Source organism: Rhincodon typus, chromosome 4, assembly GCF_021869965.1.
Source record: "Rhincodon typus isolate 14 chromosome 4, sRhiTyp1.1, whole genome shotgun sequence".
Lineage (NCBI taxonomy): Eukaryota > Metazoa > Chordata > Chondrichthyes > Orectolobiformes > Rhincodontidae > Rhincodon > Rhincodon typus.
Genome location: NC_063335.1, coordinates 73015266 through 73037015, shown reverse-complemented (window position 1 = coordinate 73037015; position 21750 = coordinate 73015266). Strand labels below are relative to the sequence as shown.

The 21750-nt window shown below is 39.0% G+C and overlaps 1 protein-coding gene across 1 annotated transcript in view; it reads left to right on the top strand.

The window, feature by feature from the left end:
• Positions 1-21750, top strand: part of trappc9 (trafficking protein particle complex subunit 9) — a 572831-nt gene that overhangs the window by 79700 nt on the left and 471381 nt on the right. The window contains 1 exon segment of the mRNA XM_048596131.1: positions 6622-6748. Coding sequence (XP_048452088.1) covers positions 6622-6748 — 127 coding nt within the window.

Sequence of the window (21750 nt, the reverse complement as noted above, 5' to 3'; positions counted from 1 at the left end):
AGGTACATAATTCTTTGAAGTTGGTGTCACATATAGACCATGTGGTTAAAAAGGCATTTGGCAGGCTTGCCTTCATTGCTCAGTTCTTTGAGTAAAGGAGTTGGGAATTCATGTTGAGATTGTACAGGACATTGGCGAGGCCTCTTCGAGAATACAGTGTCCAGTTCTGGTTGCCCAGTTATAGGAAGGATATTATTAAACTGGAGAGGGTTACCAGGACGTTGCCAGGTATGGAAGGTTGGAGTTATCAAGAGAGGTTGGATAGGCTGGGGCTATTTTCACTGGAGTGTAGGAGATTGAGAGGCGATCTGATAGAAGCTCATAAAATTATGAGAGGTATAGATAGAGTTAATGGTAGTTGCCTTTTCCCGGTGGGGGTGGGGATTTCAAGACTAGGGGGCACATTTTTAAGATTTGAGGAGAGAGATTTAAAAAGACTTGAGGGGCAAATAATTTACACAGAGCGTGGTTTGCATGTGGAATGAACTTCCTGAGGAAAAGGTGGATGTGGGTACAATTAGAACGTTTAAAAGACATTTGGATAAGTCCACGACCAAGTCGGATGTGGGCCAGGAGCAGGCAGGTGGGACTAGTTTAGTCTGGGATTATGCTCAAAGGGTCTGTTTCTGTGCTGTATGGCTCTGACTATGACTATGTATATGGATGTTCCACACTATTCTGCACCCTTTCTACCTTCATTGTTTCCTCCAAGAGGTGCTCAACACAGAGGAACACTCATCTGTCAGTATGGTGTGGTGGTGTAAGTGGTAATGAACAAGAGGTTTCCTTGCCAGAATTTGACCTGGCAGCATGATATTTTATCTGGAGTTGATGTTGAGGACTCTTGGGACAATTCCTTCTGATTGTTATACCACTGTGCTGCTACTACATCTGGGCTTGTTTTGCAAATTGAACAGAGCAAAATGGAGTAGATTGTACTAATTTGTTTGGGACACTGTCATTCTCCCAAACACACTCTCAGGCTTTGGCTTGACTAGTCAGGCAGACAGTTCTCCAGTTTGACACAAGCGCCCACCTGTCAGTTCAGAGGAACTGGCAGAGTCAATAGAGCTGAGTTTGCCATTGTTTCTTCTGATTTCTTCATTTGTTCATGCCGTTTTTTTTTGGAGGACAGGGACTGTTTCATATAACTGAGTGGCTTGTAGGCCATTTTGAAGAGTCATTCACATTGCTGTGTGCATTGAGCCATGTGTAGACCAGACCAGGTAAGGACAGCAGTTCCTTTTCCTGTGAAGATATCTGTGAACCAGATCAGCCTTTATTTTTCAAAAGTAAAATTATTTATATTTGTTTATTGTATTTCATGTTTCAGTCAACAATGACCATTGTTAGACTTTTAATTCCAGATTGTTTTTCAATACAAATTCTCCCATTTGCTATGGTGTAATTTCAACCCTAGTCACTGGATCATTACCTGGATTGTTAGTGCAGCACCACTAGGTCATCACACTTCCCCCAGAGACTGCAAATAAATTTGTCTGTGTCATGGAATTTTTCTTTAGGGGATGGTTCAATAATATTTACCCTTCCTTTAAAGACAAATTTCTTATTTTCTTTTTATCAATTTCTAATTTTCTTTCTGAAGAATACAGTTAACACTTGTGTGAAATGTGTGCAAGTCCATGCGTGATGCCAAAAATTGTATGTAGGTCCACTGAATAGTAATATACTCAATTTACAATTGCTACCTATAGAAACTGAGTGTGTTACTGTTACATGTTAAACCATAAACATTAAGTTGGCTTTACAAGACAGGAATGCCAGTGAAAGTTGGTCAGCTGAACCTTTTCAAAGCTCATTTCTTGTTGCCACTGAAGTTTGCCCAGAGTCTATGTAATTGATGTGTTGCTACCTTGCTTGTCATCTTTCTGCATTGTATCAGAATGGAGTTTCCAGTGGAAATTTGGGAATATCTTTTGAGTAAGAAAAGGAGGTTGGTGAGAATCGTGAGAGATAGACCAAACATATTTAACTGTTTCTGACGTAAATTGCAACTGCCGACTGGTAAATCCTGAAGAAAATATACAGGCAGAGATGCACCTTATTGTAATTAGCCCTAGGAGCTGAAACTGAGATTGATCAGGTAACTCGTTATGCCATCTTTTGAAAAGTGCCCCATAATGAACTTGTAGCGTATCACGTATTTTCTTAGTCTAATGTTTTAATTTATCCTTAAGAAACTGCCTGAGTTATCTTGTCTGCTTAATGGAAGACATCCGTGCTACATTGACAGTTAGCTCAAGTTCCATTACTTTAATGTTTTGTTTGGGACAATTTAAAGCAAATTTAAGTATTTCATGAATCTTAAATAATTTGTCAGGTCTACTTGGAAGACATTAGGAAATTGTACATAGGGACATTTCATCATGCTTTGGAAAGGTATTGAGTTCAGGCACGTTGTAGAGAGAAGTTGAAATCTGAAGATGTTTCTGAAGTTAAATAAAAGTTTAACAGTTTATTTAAGAATAAATTGTGTGGTCATCAAAGATGACCATGACGTCAAGTAGAATTCCAAAGTCCTTTTTATAGGATGCAGTGCCTTTGTTTGAGTTTATGCTATGTGGAATGATTCTGTATGAGATTGCCCATGTTTTGGGATTAGTGTTAAATTTCTTCAGAGTGAACTTCAGGGTGTCCTTGAAGTGATGTTTCTGGCTACAATGTGAATGTTTCCCCTTTGTTAGCTTGCCATAGAAGAAAGTCTTGGGAAGTGCTTGTCAGGCATATTGGCAGCATATCCTGCCTGTCTGATCTGAGCACTTGACAGCAATGAGTAGATAATAGATATGTCAGTTCGGACTCAATATAAGGGAGCATAAATGTAAGTTTACCCTCATGTAGGTTACTGTTAAATTTAGTAATGGAAAAATCTACAGAAACAAATATTTCATTTTTTATAAGACTAAAAGAACTTTATTCAACATATCAAGAATACATATACAAACAATCTGGAGTCCTTGCATCCTGTTAAGTTCTAACCGACATGAGAATACCCTTGGCTTTATGCATGAACGTTAAAATGTATGGTATGTTCCATTCTATTAATTCCTAACTGACATGCCTCTTATCCATACATTAGAATAATAGACTTCCTACAGTGTGCAGCAGACCATCAAGTCCAAGTACACGCCAACCCTCTGAAGAGCATCCCACCCAGACTCCATTTCCTACCCTATCTCTATAAAGCTGCATTTCCCATGGCGAATCCACCGAACCTGCATATCCCTGAACGTGAACAATTTAGCATGGCCAATCCAGTTAACTCGCACATATTTGGACTGTAGGAGGAACCTAGAACACTTGGAAGAAACCCATGCAGATATGGGGAGAACGTGTGCAAACTCTGCACAGTTGCCTGAAGGTGGAATCTAACCTGGGTCCCTGGCTCTGAGAGGCAGCGGTACTAACCACTGAGCCACCGTGCACTAAAATTACACTGGAGTCAGCAACAATTAAATTAGAATTGAACATACCTGAGGAGAATTCAGTTTCAGGGGAAGTTTTGGAAGAGGGATACTAAGTCGCAAGATAATTTTGTGGCGATGAAGGATTCAGTTGTTCTGAGAATACTGGATTTGAATTCACAACTGAATTTGTGTTTCTGTACAATGTTTTCTTCCCATTTCCAATGAAGTTTCAATTTTCTGTAACTTTTTAGGAGAACTTTTGTCAGATAAGGCATTTAAATTTTGATGTGGAGGATAGAAGTGAATCTAAATCATGAGTTTTGTCAGTTTTTAATATCATTAACTTTCAAAATCCTGCTATGCTGTTGTTCAGTTATTTTTTTGTAATAGGTAGATGATTTAATGTCCATAACAATATTATTGCTTGTGGTATAAAATAATTTTATCTTATTTTACTTTTGCGAACCCAATATATGTTTGCTGGTATAGTGTTATGCATCACAAAAAGGGACCTTTAGGTCCAACCAGTCCATGTTGAGCATAATCCCAAACTAACTTTGTCCCACTTGCCTGTTCCTGACCTATATCCCTCCAAACCTTTTCTATTCATGTACTTACTCAAATGTCTTTTACATGTCATAATTGTACCCATATTCACCATTTCCTCGGGAAGTTCATTACACGCGCGAACCACCCTCTGTGTTTTCTTAAAAAAAAAAATGCTCCTCAGTCTTTTTTTAAAATCTCTCTCCTCTCACCTTAAAAATATGCCCCCTAGTCTTGAAATCCCCCATTCTAGGGGAAAGGCAACTACCATTAACTTTATCTATACCACTCGTTATTTTATAAACTTCTGTAAGGTAACCTCTCAACCTCCTGTGCTCCAGTGAAAAAACTCCCAGCCTATCCAGTCTGTCTTGATAACTCAAACCTTTCTACCAGGTAAATCTCTTCTGAACCCTCTCCAGCTTGATGATGATCTTCCTATAACTAGACAACCAGAACTGGACACAGTATTCTAGAAGAGGCCTCACCAATGTCCTGTATAACCTCAATATGCCTTCCAACTCCTTTACTCAAAGAACTGAGCAATGAAGGCAAGCGTGCCAAACGCCTTTTTTAGCCACCCTGTCTATATGTGACACCAGCTTCAATGAATTACGTCCCTGCACCCCTAGGTCCTTCTATTTTACATATTGTTTAAACTGGTTGGAAATAATGCCACATGGCATTTTTATTCTCCACGTATCCATTAGCTAACATTTAAAATTTGATTGTGGCACTAAAATTTCTGTAATTTGAAATACGTAATGAATCAGAGCTAAATAATTCTTGCTTCTTTAACTGAAGACTAGTATTTCCAATCGGTACAATTTTTTAAAAATATTGATGAAATAGAACATGCAATGCAACCTTTAATTTCTTTCCTTAAAAATAGTATTAATACTGAATTGAATATATTGAATCTATTCAGTGAAGACCCTGAGAGAGACTCAAATTGCAACTAATTATTTGTGAATATTCTTCAATTGTTGAAAAAAGAAGAGGGAAACTGTAATTAATGAATATAGTTGGAATTACTCAGATTTGAGTGACAGTACACTGGAGTTTCAGCAGCACTTTCTCAGGCAACTAGGGATAGGGACTAGGCCAACTAGCCCAACCACTCTATTTCTGTTCAACATCCATATAAATCCCATCTCGTATTATGAAAATGTGATGTATCGAAAGCTCATGACAAGGAAAACTTGCAAAAGCTTTTTATTTGAATTAACCTTTTCTCTATAACAGAATTAAAATGCCCCATATGCTAAGCTTTTTTTATTAAACAAATTAGAAAATGAAAAAGATACTTGCAAACACATTGGTCCATCTTATTTCCAGACCCTTCAATCCCTTCATCCATTATCCAATCTAGAATTGAATGTTTACGTAGGCTATAGTCTTCCAAGCAACAGCAATAACTAGATTATTGTCTTGTAAACTCTCTTGACTGGAGGTTGCTATCAATTTCTTCTGGGGTTTTCTGAGCCTGACTTCGACAGAAATGAATGACCTCCACCAGAAATCTTGGGAGTGGTGTAGGGTCTGTGAGGACAAGATCTGGCCATTTACAGCACTGGCTGCTATATGATCAATTTAAATCTTTGGTCTTAATGTTACTGGATGGATGAATCAGTGAGTAGCTGGGAGAGTGGGTTCGTGGGGGTTAGTCAGGGTGGTTAACTGTGTGGTTGCGAGGATCATCAGCTAGTTTTGTACAAAGATATTAATTTGAGGTATTGCCTCTGACTGCGTTTGAAGCTATGCCCCAAGTCTTTTGGTCTTGCATTCAAAATATCATTACTTTTGAACAAAAATGCATCATTTTGCATTAAATTGTTTTGAAATTCATGTAATGCTGCTGTTTTGGAAAACTTTGAAGGCTGATAAAGATATAACAAATATGTAAGAGGGCATTTGATGATGTTGATAGTTTGACACAAGACACTTAAACATATTCAGCAACATATTTAAAGTGGTGCTGGCTCTACATTTTCAAATATATCAACGCAAAATTGTGACAAATTATGATGCATTTTGGATCTCCTGAAAACAAATTGTGCTAATTTATCTTGTAAAAGTAAGAAAGATGTGTTTATAGCCTTCTGTGTTATAATTTTCGATCAATAGTGACATGGGATACTTGAAATGCAGCTGGTTTACACACTTAATTGGAGGGGATAAAGGCTTGCGTTATGAAAGTTTGATACCACTTTAATTAGGTCTGTACAGTGTCCTACAAAATACTTCAGCACTACAGCTTAGTTGACGAAATACTACAACCCTGTCCTAATGCCACTGTGGATGTACTTACATGACATGAAATGCAGTGATTCAGGCATGTGACTTATCACCAGTTTTTTAAGGGCAACTAACAATGGGTGATGCTTGTTGGCCAAGCCAGTGGAGCCCACATCCCATGAACAAATAGTTGAGAATAAACTTCAGAATCTGTCAACTATGGGGGCATGATTATTCACTATAGGGGATGATATATTCAGTATATACGTGTTGTAATGTGGAGACTGTGCAATTCCCAATAATATGTTTTCTATATTACTCTTATCAATGGCATATTTTCTAAATGAATTCATTCAGTATTGTGTTTTCCCATTCACTCACCCCATTTATTTTTATGATAATTTTGCAGGGACTCTTGGTTACAGGTGTTGAATTTGAATCCCTCCCAGCTGCACTCTCTCTCCCTGCTGAATCGGGCTTATACCCAGTCACACTAGTTGGTGTTCCACGTACGTCAGGACAGATCAATGTAAATGGTAAGAATTTGGGATAATATTATGTTTAATGAAATTGTGAAGACCTTGTCTATTAAAATCTATTTTGCTTACTCATTACTGAATCACAGGTGAAAACATGCTATATGTTGTGAATGGCATGCTGTCTATAAATATTCGTTGCTGTTATGATTTTAAGGCACACTCCTCTCAACATTTCAAGTTGAACTCGACATAAATATACAGTATACAACATTCATTGAACGTCCAAGGATGCTTTACCGAAGACCTAAAGGAAGCAACCTCTGATTAATGTAAAAAGTAATTAGGATACATGACCAAATGCTTGCTTCATTGTATGTTTTGAGAATGCTTGGAGAAAGAGATGGAGAAATGGACTTTCAGAAGCTGCTGCAGGTAGCTATGGAGTAATGGAGAAAAGCGTCTCAAAACTGGAAATAAGAAGGACTTCAAGTTCACTGGGGGTATTATAAGACCAGAAGGGAGTGAGCCAATAGTGAGGGCTGACTCCATATCTACACTTATTTTTGACTGACTAGAAAGTCAAACTTCAAACACGATCATCAGAGGAGTAAGATGATGGGTAATAGACTCTAGCTGTTGGCAAAACAGGTTTTGTTAAGTTGGAGTCTGGAACAGGAGGATGGAAAGTCAAAGCACTAAATGTTTGCTACTGATGAATTCTATGCTTTGGATCTTAACTGGGAGTGTATTTGCTCCTATAAATAAACACTGTAGCTATTGGTGTTAGCAGGTATACATGCTTGTGATGTACAACTTTATAATGTTATAGATATGAAAGAATGCCAGAATTGATCCGACTTTTATCTTTCATCAGTGGGTTTTTTTGAGAATATACCGTAGGTACGTGCACTCAAGAAACACCCATATCAAAGAGGCATAAGGATTTTGGCTTTGGCATTGTTGCTTCTTATAGGAAGTTAAATCCAGATTAAATTATTTTTTGAACTGGGTGCCCATCAATTAGCAAGTCAAGAAGTACTTTCTTTTGAAGTCCTTGAATGAAATTTACAAAAGCACCATCTGTTAAATTCCTCTGAGGAATGGTCAGACTTTAAGAAGATTGGTTGTTCCATGGAGAAATATATCAAGGACCTGAAGACATGGTATCGGAGATTGACACAGTTCATTTTGAGGATGCCTGCATTAGCACAGGTTTACTTTACTGGATTGTGCTAAGATGTCTAATATGAATGGCTACTTGTTCTAATTTGTGGTGTTTGCAGACAGAATGATCCAAAAGTAGTCAATGTCAGCTGCCTTGAACAAGTTTGGGGGAAACTGCCATTTTCCTCATCCGTTGTGGAATCATTGAAACTGTGATATAAAAAAATAGTGGTATCACTGATTTGCTACATTTCTGAATGGTTTGGTTGCCGGACCTAGATATCCGTAAAAACAGGCACAATGAGGATGACAGCATCTTCAGATTTGCTATTACAGCAGAGAAATGAATTAGAACAGCAATATAATATTGAATGCCAAAGGAGCAGCTAGTATATGCTTCAGGTGTGATTTGAAGTATCATTATGTAGTAAACAGCCTCAAAGGATGAAACAACATCATTGAAGTGAGAAGTGGTGAACGGAATTCTTGAGGAAAATGATGGAAAGATAATGAAGTATCCAAACAAATTATTTTGGTCACAAGGAATTTTGTGATGTGAGTTAGTCTCAGACTTTTTTAATTATGTGCTATTAGGTAATATTTGCACTTAAACAATATGTGATACAGATTGATTAAAATATTTCCAAAGACACAGATATTTTACTCCACATTTTGTAGACCTTGTAACAAGATTTATCTACGATAATCTTTAATATGTAGAACCAGGCTATCTTTGACAAAATTGTACAAAAATAAATGGGACCTTGAGACATAAGTGAAGTTCTTGACTGATAATGGAGGGGAATGTGTTAATTGGTAAGTTTAGAAGTGCATGATAAAACACGAATGTCGTGTTCACGAAAATCATACCTGAGGGCTCTTTCAGCGATGTACTCTGAAAGGAATAATATAGCGATCAATGAAATGCTGTATTTAGTCAAGAAGCAAAGTGCAAGTTGGCAAACTTGTTGACATTGTCAATTCATGTGAAGAATTTGAGAGATAGTTGGATGCAAACACTGACTTGGTGAAAGGGTGGCATCTCAAATTGCCCCTTAGCTATACAATAGGTTTAATACTCAGGTGCTACAATTTCGTTTTTTGTTTCTGTACACTTAACTGCTTTATGCGCAAGGAGATGTATATGCGGGTGGGGGGAATATTTTATATACACACGCATCTGACATCTTGGAGAAAATGCAGAAAGCCATTAGACCTTGTAAGAGATAATCGAATAGAATTTAATTCGGGAGATTTGGTATATTATTCAACAGAAGAGATCTTGATCAAATGGGTCACTGGGCTGAAAAATGACACCTCGTGTTTATCAAGATCGAACTATTACATTTTGGTACGACAACGGGCAGGACTTATTAATGGGAGGGTCTTGGGTATAATTGTAGAACAGAGGGGCAGAGGGATTCAGGTACGTAATTCTTTGAAGTTTGCGCCACACAAACACAGGGTGTTTAAGAAAAGGCGTTTGGCACGTTTGAGTGTAGAAGTTGGGAAGTCATATTGAGGTTATACAGGACATTGGTGAGGCCTATTCTAGAATACTGTGTCCAGTTCTGTCGCCCAGTTATAGGAAGAGTATTATCAAGCTGGAGAGGGCTCCGAAGAGATTTCCCAGGATGTTGCAGCATTTTTGGAAGGTTTGAATAATAACAAAAGGCTGGAGAGGCTGCGACATTTTTCACCGGAGCACTGGAGGTTGAGAGATGATCTGATAGAAGTTTATAAAATAATGAAGGGTATAGATAAAATTAGTGGTAGTTGCCTTTTCCCTAGGATGGGCGATTTTAAGCTCGGGGGCATATTTTTAAGGTGAGAGGAGAGAGAGATTTTAAAAAAAGATGAGGGCCAGATATTTCACACAGTGTGGTTGTGTGTGGAATGAACTTTGAGGAATTGGTGGATCAAGGTGCAATTAAAATTTTTAAAAGGCATTTGGATAAGTACATGAACAGGAAATGTTTGGAGGAATATGGGCCAGGAGCCAGCTGGTGGGACTAATTTAGTTTGGGATTATGTTTGACCTGGACTGGTTGGACCGAAGGGTCTGTTTCCAAGCTATACGACTCTAAGACTCTCAAGGATCATAGGAAAAGTCTGTGGTGGTAACATGAGTTGGTAAATGTGGCAATGTTGTTGAGGTTCATTTCTCATGGTTAGTTGGAATTCATTACAGAAGTTCAGCCTGAAGAGTTAATAAAAATAAACTACATATCTTGTACCTAAAATGCTGATGCATTTCATGCTGATGATCCTAAGGGATGGAATGTAGTAATGAGTGATCATGGCATGCATAGTAGGGATATTACATTGCCCAGGGTGTGAATATACAAATGATGTATGTTGCATAGGTATCTCATGAATGGACTGATGTAGCAAATGTTGAATGTAGAGAAAAATCAATTGGTATGTTTAAATATTTGTTGAACATTGAGGATGATGGCCCATATAATGCTGGTAGGGTGAGAAAAAGAAAGAAATCACAATGCAATTACTGATGTCAAGTCCAGATATCAGAAAATAATAACTACTCTGGAGGAAAAAAAAACCTCTTGTGGTACAGAAGGGTGAATTGTTAGAGCAGCCCCAGTTGAAATAAAGTACAAAACGTACTTGAATAGATTGGGAAATGAGATAAACACTCAATAATAGTCTTCAGACAACATTCGGCCTCATGCTGGTGAAGCTTTGGCTGCAAATAAACTTGAGAAATAAACTCATGAGAGATGCAGAATAAAGGGAATTGGATCATTCGAGAGAATTTGGGGTTTGTTATGAGCCATGAGATGAACAGTATCTAAGTAGATGTAACCTGAAAAAATCCGTGTACATGAGACAGAAGGAAAAGGCAGGCAAGTTGCTGGGCGATCTCGACATGAGTGGACTCTGACACAACTGAAAAATCCACTTTTCTTTAAGCTCTTTTAGCCACATATGCCCAATGTAGAATATTAAACATAAAGGTTGCTTTTCTGCATGGTGATGCTTTTTAGAGAACCATGTTCCTGAAACTGTCCAGATGCAGAAGAATAGCTCATGGAAACTAGATAAATGCATCTGTGGCTTGAGTGTTGTGAATGGAATTTAAAATTAAGCAACAGGCTGGTTGAAGCTTTTAAGTCTGGTTTAGATAGTATCAGAACTGGAATAACATGAATCAATAATCCTATTTTGAGAGAAGAGACACAGCAATTGTGAAGCTTAAATAGCAACATTCAGCTATTTGGACACTCAGGCTGGACCAAATGCTAATTTAATGAGTTGGAGTTACATTTAATGATAAAACACTGTAAAATTGACTGTTTTGTTTTAAAGATTAACTAAAATATTTCAGTAAAGCTGGAGTAACGCATCAAGTTCCTATTCCTAGGTGATCCAAAGAACATGAAGCTCAGCGTTTTCAGCACTGATTCACATTCTAATCTTCGTGATGAGCTAAGCAGTATTTTATGGGTGGAAATGGAAATGTTGCCCTTCACTTTGAGAAGCTAAGAAAATAAAAGGGTTGTTGAAAGTATTCTGCCTTTTTAGAATATTGACTCATTTGGAGGTAGTGAATCTGGGATTCTTCTGAAATAGTTTGAGATGTTTTGTACAAAGGGTATACTGAAGATCATATACCCCTTAAATGTTCTGTAAATAGCCATTCTTTGTAGGATATGGTACGTTGCTATTACTTGCGAATTGATTCCATACTTTTCCAACATCCTAAGCGTGTTTAGTTAACTGTGGATGGTGGGTCCTCCCTTGGAATATTCTTTCTTACTGGAATGTATTTATTCTGTGCATTCTGAAATATCCTCTTTAAATGTCTGCTGCAATTATCGCCTTATTCCTTAACCTGAATTGCCAGTTCAATTTCATTAACTCTTTATGCCCTCGTATTGGTCCTCCTGTTTAAGTTTGAAGTATTAGTTTAGACTCCATCATCCCTCACTTAAACTGTATGTAAAAATCAATCCTGTTACCATCATTGTTATCCCGTGGTACCTTCAGTATGAGATCATTAATTACCTTGTTCGTGAATGCCTGCTGTCTGGTTGGTGCCAGAGTATGTTGTAAGAAGAAACTAGCCAAAGCATTCAATGAATTCCTCATCTAGACTACCTTTGCCCAGTCTGATTTTTCCAGTTGTGTGTAAATATGGCTTAAAATATCCACTATGATCCTTCTTTGATTTCCTCTCCAGCTGTGGTTGTTATTTAAGGTGCTGTATGCCATTCTGACAAATGACAACTGACAAACTTGCCTATATTATTCATCTTCTCTATGCAAACTGTTTCTACAGCCTGGTTTTCTGAACTTGTCATCCTTGTCTCTTGTGCTCAAATTGCATATTGTTGGATGTACATCAAACAAAAATTAACATGGCTGTAAATATTCAGTATTTCATGTAGCATCTTTGCCAGTCAGTCAGTTTTTCAGCTCTAAAGCTATAAATCACCAAAGCTTTTGTGGACAGTTCACATGTTACTCTTTTGGGGTCACATTGTAAGAATGGATTCTTCTGGAGAAAGGAATTAGTTGATAGTAGTTAGAAAGGTTACCTCAGTGTAAGGGTTTAGTTGTACGGTCAAAACGTCACACAGCACGGAAACAGATCCTTTGGTCCAACCAGTCCGTGCTGAACATAATCCGAAACGAAACAAGTTCCATCTGCCTGCTCCTGGCCCATATCCCTCCAAACCTTTCCTATGTATCTATCCATATATCTTTTAAACGTTGTATTGTACCCGCATCCACCACTTCCTCAAAAATTCATTCCACACACTAACTACCTTCTGTGTTTAAAAAAAAAAAAATTTGCCACTCATGTCTTATTTTTAAGGTGAGAGATTTTAAAAAGTGTCCCCTTGTTTTGAAATCGCACATCCTAGGGAAAAGACAACTACCATTAATTCTATCTTTATCTCGCATTATTTTATTTTATGAGCTTCTACTAGGTTGCCTCTCAACCTACTATGCTCCAGTGGAAAAAGTCCCAGGCAATCCAGCCTTTCTTTATAACTCAAACCTTCCAAACACGGCAACATCCTGGGAAATCTCTTCTGAACCCTCTCCAGCTTGATATTCTTCCTGTAACTGGACGACCAGAACTGGACACAGTATTCTAGAAGAGGCCTCACCAATGTCCTGCATATAACCTCAATATGACTTCCCAACTTCTATACTCAAACGACTGAGCAATGAAGGCAAGCGTGCCAAACGCCTTTTTTAACCACCCTGTCCAGCCGGTAACATTTGGTTAGAAGCCTGAAATGGTTATAAAAAGGTAGGAATTTTTTTTAAGCTTAGTGTGCGAATAATCAAAGAGGTTATCAAGCTCTTAAGGTTGTGATTCGAAAGAATTGGGATGTAATGGGATTGTATTCTGCTATGTGGTTTGAAATATCTCATTGTGTCATTTATGTTTCTGTTTTATCATTATTTCTTTTGTATAATTAACTTCTGTTTTGTTATTATACTAAATCTGCAGCGTTCCAGCTTGTGAAAGACACATCGAATAAAATAAAAAGAAATAGACCATAAGATGCAGCAGCAGAAATGGAATATTTGGCCTGTCAAGTGTGCTCGGCCATTAAATGGGATTGTGGCTGATCTGATAATCCTCAACTCTACTTTCCTGCTTTTTTTTCCCCCCATAGCCCTCGAGTCCCTTTCTGATTAGAAGTTAGAATATATTTAACATCCCAACCTTCTCAGCCCTCTGCAGTAAAGCATCCTACAGATTCATCACACTCTGAGAAAAAACATTCCTCATTTATGTCTGAAATGGGCAACTCCTTAGTCTGAGATTAGTCCCTCTGGTTATAGACACACTCACAAAGGGAAACAATCGTTCTGTATCTACCCTATCAACCCTCTAAGAGACTTGTATGTTGTAATAAGGTTGTGCTTCTTTCTTCTAAACTCCGATGAATTCGGGTCCAACTTCCTTAACTGCTTTTTTGAAAACAAAGTCCCTCGATACTTGGTATCAACTGAGTGAACATTCTCTGGATTGTCTACAAAGCCAGAATATGTGTGCTTTTTGATAAAGGAACCAAAACTTCGCAGTACTGTAACTTTACTCTACTAGTAACTTGTATAGTTTTAGAAAGACCTCCCCTTTTTTTAAACTCCAGTCTCTTTGAAGTAAAGGGCAAAACTCCATTTGACTTCCCTTTTACCTGCTGAACTTGATTTATTTTATTGTATATTTCTAAATGTTCTGCTATTACATCTTTTAAAATAGACTCGAACATTTTCCCAATGACACATGTTAGCTAACTAGCCTATCTTAGGAACAAAAACAGAAGTTTCTGTAAGCTCAGCCAGTCTGGTAGCATCTGTGAAGAAAAAAAACATCAGAGTTAACGTTTTAGGTCTGGTGACCCTTCCTCAGAACTGATGGTAGCTGGGTAAATGCCAGTTTTTATATGTAGGAAATAGGGAGGGGGATGGGGTAGGGAGTAATCGATAGGATAGAGCTCGAAGAGAGAAAACAGCAGTTGGATAGACAAGGGAATTGATAAGATCTGGCTAGGAGGGTGAAGAGTTGTTAATGAATGACTAACAACAGGCAGTGTGTAATGGCAGGCTATGTGATAACAAGGCCTAGTGTTTATGGTAGGGAGCTAGGACATGGGAGAGTTTAGGCCCTAAAATTATTGAACTGGATATTGAGTCTGGAGGGCTGCAGGGTCCCCATGTGGAAAGTGAGGTGTTGTTCTTCGAGCTTGCATTGAGCTTTGCTGGAAGACTGCAGCAAGCCAGAGACCGAGATGTTGGCCAGGGAACAAGGTGGTGTGTTAAAGTGGCAGGCAACAGGTAGTTCTGGGTCTTTCTTGCGAGCAGAACATGGATGTTCTGCAAAGCGGTTACCCAGTCTACACTTTGTTTCCCCAATGTAGAGGAGACCATGTTGTAAGCAGCGAATGCAGTAGACTAGATTCTGGAAGTGCAGGTGAAGTGTTGCTTCACCTGGAAGGTACGTTTGGTCTCTTGGATACTGCGGAGGGAGGAGGTAAATGGGCAGGTGTTGCACCTTTGCCAGTTGCAGGTGAAGTTGCCATGAAGCTGTGAGGGGCTATTGGGGGTGGAGGAAGAATGGACCGTGGAGTCCTGGAGTGAATTGGTTCCTGAGGAAGACAGACAAGGGATGGGAGGGGAATATGTGTCTAGTGGTGGCATGTTGCTGGAGGTGGTGGAAATGGTGTCTGATGACCTTCTGGATGTGTATGCCGGTGGGATGGTAGATGCAATATCAACTCCTTTTGTCTATCCAGCTGCTTTTTTCTTTCTTCCGGCTGTAGCCTATCGTTTACTCCCTACCCCATCCCCCTCCCTATTTTCTGCATACAAACCGACATTTTCCCAGCTACTATCAGTTCTGAGGAAGGGTCACCAGACCCAAAACGTTAACTCTGATTTTTTCTTCACGGGTGCTGCCAGACCTGCTGAGCTCCCAGCAACTTCTGCTTTTGTTCCTCATTTACAGCATCTGCAATTCTTTTGGTTTTTATTTCGTCAATCTTAGAATCTTGGTTTCTTAGAATATTAATACATCCACTATCTCTGTAGCTGCTTCCATAAAAAACCTAGGATGCAACCCAGCTGGTCTAGGGGATTTAGAAACCTTTTGACCCATTAGTTTCCTTAATTCTTTTTCTGTAGTGACAGCTATGGGGTTTATTCTTCTCATCTCTACACACACGTACAGTGACACACTCCTCCAATTCGAGTCCCTTGATTGTTTAATGCATGTCTGTCAAGTCAGATTTCAGCCTGGCATCAGACTTGTCTCAGAGTAACATCATCTGGTATTATGATAAAGCAAAAAGCATTGAATTTATGCATAACTACAAGAAGTCAAAAGAACAGCACAGCCACAAAGCTATTATGGAATTATCCACGAACTTCATTCTCAGTGAAGGTTACAGATCTATGCCATGTAATTTGAAAGAAATTGATAGCTTTTCTTTAAGGACCGACAGATTAAACTAAACTAATTTAGTACGTAGAGCTAAAAAGCTTGAGACAGCGCTGCTGTTTTTACTTGATACAACGTGTGTGTTAATTTTTCAGTAATATAGTGGTTGTTCCAGACTTATTCATACAGTCTTGACTTCATAGCATTTCTTATGACCATTAAACTACAAAAATGTAGCTTGCACTGGCCCAAGGCTGTGTAATGCATTTCATTTATCAGCTAGAGATGTTAACAGTCAGTGCTGGTATCCTGCACTGATTACAACTAAACAGAATATAACATTGAGTTAGTTGATTGCAATGTGATTATTTGACCACCACATCTAACTATACTGCAGAAAAATTGTTGCCAAACAAATTTAATCCTACAATGGCCTGAGCCTTCTAGAATGTTGAAGTGGAAGAAACGATAGTCTGAGACTAAGGCAGTGGAACGTGAAGAGTTGTGGAGCAGCGACACATCTTAGCATTGTTTTCTTGGATTTTTGCCACTAATCCCACATCTGAAGATAATGTTGCTGGGAACAACGTATAGGTGAGGAAAAAGGAGGCCTTGGGGGGGAAATCTCTGGTACTGGAGTAAAGGCCAGTCTTGGAGATAATTTGATTATGATCAAATGGAGTTGAACCGAGCAAGGACACTGTTGCTGAGCTAGAAAATGGAGATGAGGCATTTGAGCCAGTTGACCTATTTGACATTTATATTGCCCCCAAGGAAGATGATGATGTATCACCATAATGGAATGACATTTCTTTTTGTTCTGGCATTTTGCTGTAGTGACATGGATAGAAAATGTTGCATTCCATGTTGAGTGCTATAGCTAAGGTTGATGTAGTTTTGGAAAGTGACAGCACCTTCACTGAGCTGGAAGAGGAAAAATAAGTTGGAGGTGGGTAATTGCAATAGCAGGGATTGACGGAGAATGTTTTGAGTCTGACAACATAAACAAGGACATAGCCTAAGGAGAAGGGACCACATAAAGTACCACCATGCAGGAGGGGATTTTGAAGGGAACTGGAACCAGAGGATATGAGCTGAGGGGCGTCATTGGGTCAGGACAGGTTGGATCAGAAATGAGCAGCTCCAATCTGGGTACATGCTCCTGAAGAATATTTGAGTGCTGGAGAAGGGAAGAGCTGGGACTGAGGAGTAGGGTAGCATTGTGATTGTTATAGTGGACTGGTCAAATAGAAGCTTTGACTAAATATCCATTGTTCAAATGCCACCACAAATGTAAATTCTGATGAGTGAATACATTTAGCTTTTTGATGGATTAAATCCCAACATTTGTAATGCTGACCAATGCCCTTTCAGAAAGGCCTTTCACCTGATCAGGTTAATTTGTGACTCCAGATCCATGTAAATATGACTGACACTTAAATGCCCTCTAAAATGACTTTGTAAACCACTTAATAATATATTAAAAAGGTGCTTGCCAATTCTTTGTCAAAAGCAGCTGGGAATATTGCTAAATCCTGGCCTTAGCAATAATATCCATGTCCTGTGAATGAATTACAAAAAATGTAGAAGTTGCAAGAGATGGCTTTGTCAGGGACCAAAAGAGAAGAATGTCGAAGGAATGGGCGGCAGAATGAAGAGACTGAAGTAAAGGGGCAAAGTTTACGAAGTAGAATGAAACAAGGGAGATTCTGGTTTGTTTTGCATCTTGTATGTTGCATCTGAGCCCAGTTTGAGTAATTAAATTTGTATTGGTATTCATTGATTTTAAAAAAAAAAAAAGTAATGATGTAACACAGAGGTAGCCCAAAAAAATCAGCCTTTTTGCTTCTGTATTTATGACGCAGTAAAGTTAAAACGTTCAAAGAAGTCAATGGTTCCTAACTAGACTTTTTAAATAACCAATTCTGGGCCTTGGAATTTGTAGCCTAAAGAAAATACTTAACTATTCTTACTAATACAGTAACTTCAGCAGAGCAAATTGAAACAATGGTCTAATTGATGGTTATGATTTAAACCTAATGACCTTTATTTTCAGTCCCATTAACACAAAAGACAGACGTACAAACACCGTTAACAGAGGAAAAGAAAAAAATAAAATAACCTGGCAAGATTTCTGATGTGCTTTTTTCACAATGCACTGTTCCACAGGTGCACATGATTGTCTTCAGAAAATCAAACAGTCAGGCCACCTTTTACGTTCACTGTGAGGAAGTTTCAGTGATATTTATAACTTGGTTTCTGTTCTCTGAACTTCAATGGGTGATAATGGGGGATTAGGCAGGGAGCATTCAAATCTTCATGTTGTGACATTAACAGCCAAACTCCTCCTCAGAAACAGTCCAAAAATTATTAAATCTCCAGCCCCTCCCACTTTTTGACCATCTTGTTCTCTCTCAGACTTGCTGGCACTAATTCGTAGATACTGACCTTGTTACTGGCCAAACATCTGCTATCGAGTTAGACATTTTGGTTTTTCCCTGGTGTCCAAGCATCTGTGGAGCACTTTGATCAAGAAACAACCTGCAATTAACTTTCAGATCTGGCCTCTCAAACAACAGTTGTTGGTCTCCTTTTAAAGCTCAAGCTGCTGCCCACAGTCCAAAAGTCATCTTCAGTTCACAGCTCCCAACCAAAACTGATAAAAGAATAGAATAGGACCAAGAAAAAACTCAGCAAGTGTTCGAATAACAACCAGGAGCAAAAGTTGCTATTGATAAAAACCAACTTTGAGAATCTTTGTTAGCATTTTCAGATATCGAATCACTTCTCATTTTACTCAGCTCAAGAATGAAAATTGCTGAAAAAGACATACTTTGCCATTAGTTCTTATCATGCACTCATCAGGACATTTGGCAAGAATACCAATTCCAGGGGAAGCCTATTATTTATACTGCATCAGTGAAGAATGTTAATTGGTTGGTAAGTGAACTTTGGGTTAGACACATAGAGCCCGCAGCCATTAATACTGATTGACAGCCAACAGTCAGACTTTTTTTTAGCTACATCAAAAACCATGTCATTACAGTTTTTAACAAGCAAGATACTGGGTGTATCCAATGAGCTTGCACTTTCAAAGATCACAAAAGTATCTAATGACAGATCGGATTCTGCACTTGGACAGCATTTGCTTCCGAATTGTGAATATATGAAAGATAATGTGACAACTGACTTCAGATTGTCAGTTGGGGTCACAGTGTAGTGGATTTGAGTATTGGAAGCTATATTTACTATTAGACAGGGCCTCTGTTCTTTGCAGATAGAACATATACATGCACTGTATCTACTTCAATTCAATAAAATAGGTTCATTTCAGAAAGCAGTGCCCTCCACAATTAGTCCTGCCATGTTTGCAATGAAGCAGAGTCAAAATGGTTTGATGCAGAGGAAATCATGCCTACCAGATTTGCAAATTAGGTGGATTGGCCATGCTAAATTGTCCATTGTGTTCAGGGATGTATAGGTCAGGTGTGTTAGCTATGGGAAATGCAGGGAAAGGATAGGGGGATGGGTCTAGATGGGATGCTGTTTCGAACGTCTGTGTGGACTTGTTCGGCTGAATGACCTGTTTCAACACTATGGGGATTCTGGCTGGGCTAAGGGGAGCATTTTTAGGGTGGCAACCTGCAAGTCATGCAGAACCACTATGATCAGTTCTGGGGCTACAAATTATTTGCAAACACATTTTGACTTGAACGAGCGAAGTGAATTACCTAACACCAAATTTGTGAATGGTATAAAAACAGGTGAGAAGGCAAGTGATAAGGATGCCACAAAGAGTCTTCAGAGAATTATGGATACGTGAGTAGGCAAAAACTTTGTGGATGCAATATACCATGGGAAAATGAGGTTGTGCATTTTGGCAGGAAAAATATAGAACTGAATATTCTTTAAATGGTGAAAAACTGCAGAAAGCTGCTGCGCAATGGAATTTGCATGTTCTCATGCATAAATCATCAAAAAAGCTACCATACAAGTTTTGGAAGTAATAAGGAAGGCAAATAAGATGTAATATTAAACATAGGGAAGTTTTGCTCAAACTATATAAGCTTGCTAGACTACACCTACAATATTATGATTTGTTTTGGTTGCGTTATCTAAATAGAAATATGCTGGTATTGGCCGCTGTCCAGCAAAGGTTCACAAGGTTCATTTCAAGTATGGAGGGATTTTCTTGTGAGAGGGTCAGCTTGTATTCATTAGCGTTTACAAGAATAAGAGGAGATCTTATTAAAACATATAACATTGAGACTGGTTGATGAGTAAATGTGGCAAGGTTGTTTTCCCCTTGTGCTCGAGTCTAAGGCCAGAGGGCATCATGTCAGAATAAGGGGTTGCCCCTATCAGACAGATAAGGAATTTCTTCTCTGAGGGTAATGCGTCTATGGAATTGCTTTCCACTGAGTGAGTGTTGTAAAGGGTGTGTCGTTAAGTATATTTGAGGAGGAGATAGACACATTTCTAATCAGTAATGGAATCTAGGATTAGAGTCATTGAATCCTATAATGCAGAAAGAAGCCATTTAGAGAGCATTCCATCCAGACTCCCCTATTCCTGTAATCTCACACTTCACATGGCTAAAGCACCTAGCCTGCACATCCCTGGATACTGCGGGCAATTTATCATGGCCAATCCACCTAACCTGGCACATCTTTGGACTGTGGGAGGAAGTTAGAGAACCTGGAGAAAACCCATACAGACCCAGGGAGAACATGTAAAATTCATCACTAACAGTCGCCTGAGGCTGGAATTGAACCCGGATCCCTGGCACTGTGAGGCAGCAGTGCTAACCACTGTTGTCACTGGGTTTTGGGGAGAAAGCAGAAAAATGGAGTTGAGGATTATTAGATCAGTTGTAATATCATTGAATAACAGAATGAACTCAGAAGGCTGAAAAGCTTACTTGTGCTCTAACGTCTTGTAGTCATGGCAAACAAAGCCTGACTGTTACCTGTCAAGCAACATTAACTGCAGCATTCTCTATGATGTCTATGATAATGTCTCTGTCCATTGGAGTTTGCCTGTCAACCAGAAGTACTCTCCTTTCACACAGTGTAAGTGTTGGTTTAATGCTTGGATTGTTAAATGTCCATAAGGTTTTGGAGTAGATTTGTAGCTCGGGTTGTGGGCGTTGAGGTTGTTGAAGTTGGTTGGCTCGCCAAGCTGGTTTCTTGTTTCGCAGACGTTTCATTACCATGCTTGGTAATATCCTCAGTACAGCCTCCGATGAAGCATCGGTGTGTTTTCCCGCCTGGTTTTTAAACTCTGGGGTCCGTTGAGATGGATCGCCTCACTTGCGGGTTTCCTTTGTAGTGGAATGTATATGGGGTTGAGTTCAATGTGTTTATTAATAGCATGCTTCGTGGAGTGCCATGCTTCTAGGAATTCTCGTGCATGTCTCTGCCTAGCCTGTCCCAGGATCTTGGTGTTGTCCCAGTCGAAGTGGTGGTTCTCCTTGTCCATGTGGATTGAGATGAGTGAGTATTGGTCGTGCCTTTTTGTAGCCAGTTGGTGTTCATGTACTCTTGTTAGTTTCCTTCCTGTTTGTCCGATGTAGTGTTTCTCACAGTCTCTGCAGGGGATTTTGTAGATAATGTTGGTCCTGTCCATGGTGGGGAGTGGGTCCTTGGTTCGGGTGAACAGTTGTTGTAGGGTTGACGTGGGCTTGTGTGCCACTCTGATGCCCGGTGGTTAAATGTCTAGATGAGTATAAGGTGAGTACCTTCACCAGATTTACTTTTTCAGCAATACTAGAGTTCTGTGCAACCAAAAGTGTACAATTAAAAATGACACAATGAAAACTAGTATTACAAAATAAGTTTATATACCAATTGTTGGAATGATGTTTTTATGGTTTTGAATGAAGAGCAAACTTCACCAAATGAGGAAAATGCCTTTGAAGTATGAAATATGACTTTGGAGGAGGATTACACACAAATAGCATCAAGTT